The sequence below is a fragment of the Drosophila suzukii genome, chromosome 2L, assembly GCF_043229965.1.
Source record: "Drosophila suzukii chromosome 2L, CBGP_Dsuzu_IsoJpt1.0, whole genome shotgun sequence".
NCBI lineage: Eukaryota > Metazoa > Arthropoda > Insecta > Diptera > Drosophilidae > Drosophila > Drosophila suzukii.
The window spans coordinates 10,063,913-10,067,680 of NC_092080.1; the positions used below are offsets into that span (position 1 = coordinate 10,063,913).

The window sequence follows — 3,768 nt, forward strand, 5'->3', positions numbered from 1 at the left end:
GGATGGGAAGTGGATGAGGAGGTGGAGGGCCAAAGGACATGCCGGGATTCAGGACACACGGCTGCCTTCGTGCAGCTGCTCCTGATGGCACATGCGCCTGGGAGGGAATCGTTTCGGATTGGGATTGGGATGCGGGCTGGACTTAAGCGATGGCTGCTGATGCCAGGCAGCAGCTACGGCAGCAGCAGCAGCAACAGCAGCAGCAGCAGCAGCAACTACGGCAGCAACATCAGCAGCAGCAGCAGCAGCAACACCAACAAAATACCACGCTTGCGACCGTCAGGCCAACGGTTTCCGCTTGTTTACTGCTCGGAACGGAAAAAGCCAAAAAGATACAGAGCCACACACATCCATATCCATGAGATACAGATACCGAGCGCTCTGAACACAAGGGCCAATCCGAAAGCAGCAGGTAGGCGTGGACCTATCTACCATTTCCAAATAACTTCAACCCCGCCACAGGCAGCTGCCGTTGGTCGGGCCGCTCGTCACCCTCGTCGCCCTCCTCCGCACTTCTCGGCGGGTTCAAAAACGGGTCGCCACTCCGGCAGTTGCAGTCAGTTATTAACGAGCGCTACTCCCAACAGCAACATCGCTCAGGCAGCAGCAGCAGCAGCAGCAACAGCAACAGCACGGCAGCAACACCAAACAAGTCACTCAAAAGGGGAAACAGAGACGGGGATATAACACATACACTCCACTCGTTTCGTTTCACTTCACTTCGATTTTCAACCGTTTGAGTCGGAGAGCGGCGAACGGCCAACGAATTCAGTTTGTGTCGAGACGTTGTCGGTGGCACGTCGCATCCAAAAGAACGCTCAGTCAGACAGCTAACAAAAAAAACTAAAAGAAAACAACGCAGAGATACAGATACAAGTGCTAAGCCAAAGTGAACCGTGCAGTTCCCACTAAACCATAAATCGACATAACCAAATAAACCAACAAACGGCCAAAAAAGACAGTATAATGTCTTCCACATCGGCCTCGCCCATCAGCAACATAACCGTGGATGACGAGCTCAACTTAAGCAGAGAACAAGGTGGGTTCACGTGCCAAACGAGTTAAGACTAGGGTTTTACCGACGGCTAAATGGATAACTAGCTTTGATAAAAAAATCAATTTCCAACTTAAGCTTTGGCTTCTCAATTTAAATTACTATCTTAAAGATACTTTTTCTAGACTCATTTTCATTTACATCTTTGAGCTATATTTTCTGATAGTATTTATATTGAACCTTAACTAACTAAATATATTTTTTCTCTACTCTTTTTAGACTTTGCTGAGGAGGATTTCATAGTGATCAAGGAGGAGCGTGAGACGAGTCTCTCCCCCATGTTGACGCCCCCACATACGCCCACCGAGGAGCCACTGAGGAGAGTGCATCCGGCGATCAGTGACGAAGCTGTGGCCACGCAACTGCACATGCGACACATGGCCCACTACCAGCAGCAGCAGCAGCAACAGCAACAGCAGCAGCAGCAACAGCAGCAGCATCGCTTGTGGCTGCAGATGCAACAACAGCAGCAGCAACATCAGGCGCCGCAGCAATATCCGGTTTATCCCGGAGCCACAGCCGATCCCGTGGCAGTGCATCAGCAGTTGATGAACCACTGGATCCGCAATGCAGCCATCTACCAGCAGCAACAGCAACAGCAGCAGCAGCAACATCCGCATCACCATCACCACCATGGACATCCGCACCACCCGCACCCACATCCGCATCATGTGCGCCCCTATCCCGCTGGCCTCCATACGCTGCATGCCGCAGTTGTGGGTCGTCATTTTGGAGCCATGCCCACACTGAAACTGGGTGGAGTCGGTGGTGCCGCTGGTGGACCCACCGGTGGTGCTGCCACAGGCAGCAGTCGCCCAAAGAAGCAGTTCATCTGCAAGTACTGCAACCGGCAGTTCACCAAGTCCTACAACCTCCTCATCCACGAGAGGACCCACACGGACGAGAGGCCCTACTCATGCGACATTTGCGGCAAGGCCTTCCGGCGCCAGGATCATCTGAGGGATCACCGCTACATCCACTCCAAGGACAAGCCCTTCAAGTGCAGCGATTGCGGCAAGGGTTTCTGCCAGTCCCGCACCCTGGCCGTCCACAAGGTCACCCATCTGGAGGAGGGTCCGCACAAGTGCCCCATCTGCCAGAGGAGCTTCAACCAGCGGGCCAACCTGAAGAGTCACCTGCAGAGCCACAGCGAGCAGAGCACCAAGGAAGTGGCCACCTCACCGGCCACTTCGCATTCCGTGCCAAACCAGGCATTGAGCCCGCCTCAACCTGAGAATTTGGTACAGCATCTGCCCGTGCTCGATCTATCCTCCTCATCATCGAGCTCCGAGAAGCCCAAGCGAACGCTGGGCTTCACCATCGATGAGATCATGAGCAGATAGATTGGCGGAAATCCAAACAAAACCAACATCTGGTTTCTGTTGAGAGAATCAAGAAGGGATTCAGAGAGCTGGACAGCCGCCAGGCATGGGAAATGCCTGGAATGGAAAATCAACCGAGTCCAGCTCGCATTCTGGCCAAAGGTGCAAGTGGAAAATCCTCGCCAGCAATTCGCAATCGCAATCGCAACCCAGTGAGCAGAAGTAGTAGAAGAAGAAGTCATCCTCCGTGCAATCGGTTCTATATAAACCCGGAAATATAGCAAACCCCAATTGCATTAAACAAATGCCAAAGTTAAATAGCAGAGGAAATCTGATGAAAAATCTAATGAAAAGTATTGCTAGCACAAGCCTCCTACAAAACAATTCCAAATCACACACAATTGTAAACTATACATTTAAATAAATACCATATAATTGTAATTATAACTTAACTATATATTATTGTACCTTATAGTCGTAGTAGCCCATTCAGTTTGTAATGTTTATGGAGTAAAAGTAAACCAAATGTTATGTTACAATAGTTCAATCAAACAAAACCTCAAACCCGCTTTGGTTATTGAAAGACTGTTTTAATTATTATATTTAAATAATACGTGAATAAATCAATCTAACGATTGTGTAATGTTAAACCGAGACGATTGTCATGATTACTTACTGTTTAGATTTAACAACTTAATTGTCGCTATAGCAAATGTGACTAAGCACAAAGATACAACGATCTCATTATCGTCTATACCTATAGTCTGTATATAGATATGCCTATAAAATATTCGCATTGATATGAAGTTATCACAAAAAATACTTAAATATAAAGGGATAGTAATTTTCAACTGAAATTTTATATGCCTTTTTATTATCGCGGGGGATTTTGGGTTTCTGTGGTTTATATAACGGAATTTTTGCACTGATTTTTGATTATTTTCCCTTCAAACTGATTAAATTATCTTTGGGGTATTTTTGTAGATGTTCTAGGATAGAATTTTGAAAAGGCATTAAGATTTAGGATTTAGGCATTAATCAAAAATCTTATGAGCACCTTGATATCATGTTAAAGTGGTCCCAAGAAGTTAAAATAATTTTATTCAGTAATCTTTCAGATACAACGTATATTAACACATTTTATTTGCCTTTTTGATTTACTTTTAATCAATATAAGCGTTTTCTTTATCGTATGATTAACTCCCACACCTTCCTGCCTTCATATTTATCTCATGCTGCGAACATAATTCATTTGAGTGAATTCTGAAAACCATATAAGTTGAACTATCAAACAGCAGCTGTCAAAATTTATTAACCATTCGAAAATAACTCAGTTTTTATGCAGATCTCGATTTGCGCATTTTTAAGCAGCTCTATTAATTTTCAGGTTGC

The 3,768-nt window shown here is 46.0% G+C and overlaps 1 protein-coding gene across 1 annotated transcript; it reads left to right on the forward strand.

The window, feature by feature from the left end:
• Positions 1-595: 595 nt before the first annotated feature.
• On the forward strand, positions 596-3,233 carry odd (odd skipped). The gene is made up of 2 exons (XM_017071738.4): positions 596-1,039; positions 1,274-3,233. Exons 1-2 carry the CDS (start codon positions 967-969, stop codon positions 2,395-2,397), a joined length of 1,197 nt encoding a protein of 398 aa, XP_016927227.3. The 5' UTR covers positions 596-966; the 3' UTR covers positions 2,398-3,233.
• Positions 3,234-3,768: the final 535 nt, after the last annotated feature.

Bases quoted from the DNA above. Each gene is read 5' to 3' on its own strand.
- odd (XM_017071738.4), top strand. From the start codon at position 967: ATGTCTTCCACATCGGCCTCGCCCATCAGCAACATAACCGTGGATGAC. The intron at 1,040-1,273 runs GTGGGTTCACGT...TACTCTTTTTAG, and splicing joins CAACTTAAGCAGAGAACAAG to ACTTTGCTGAGGAGGATTTC.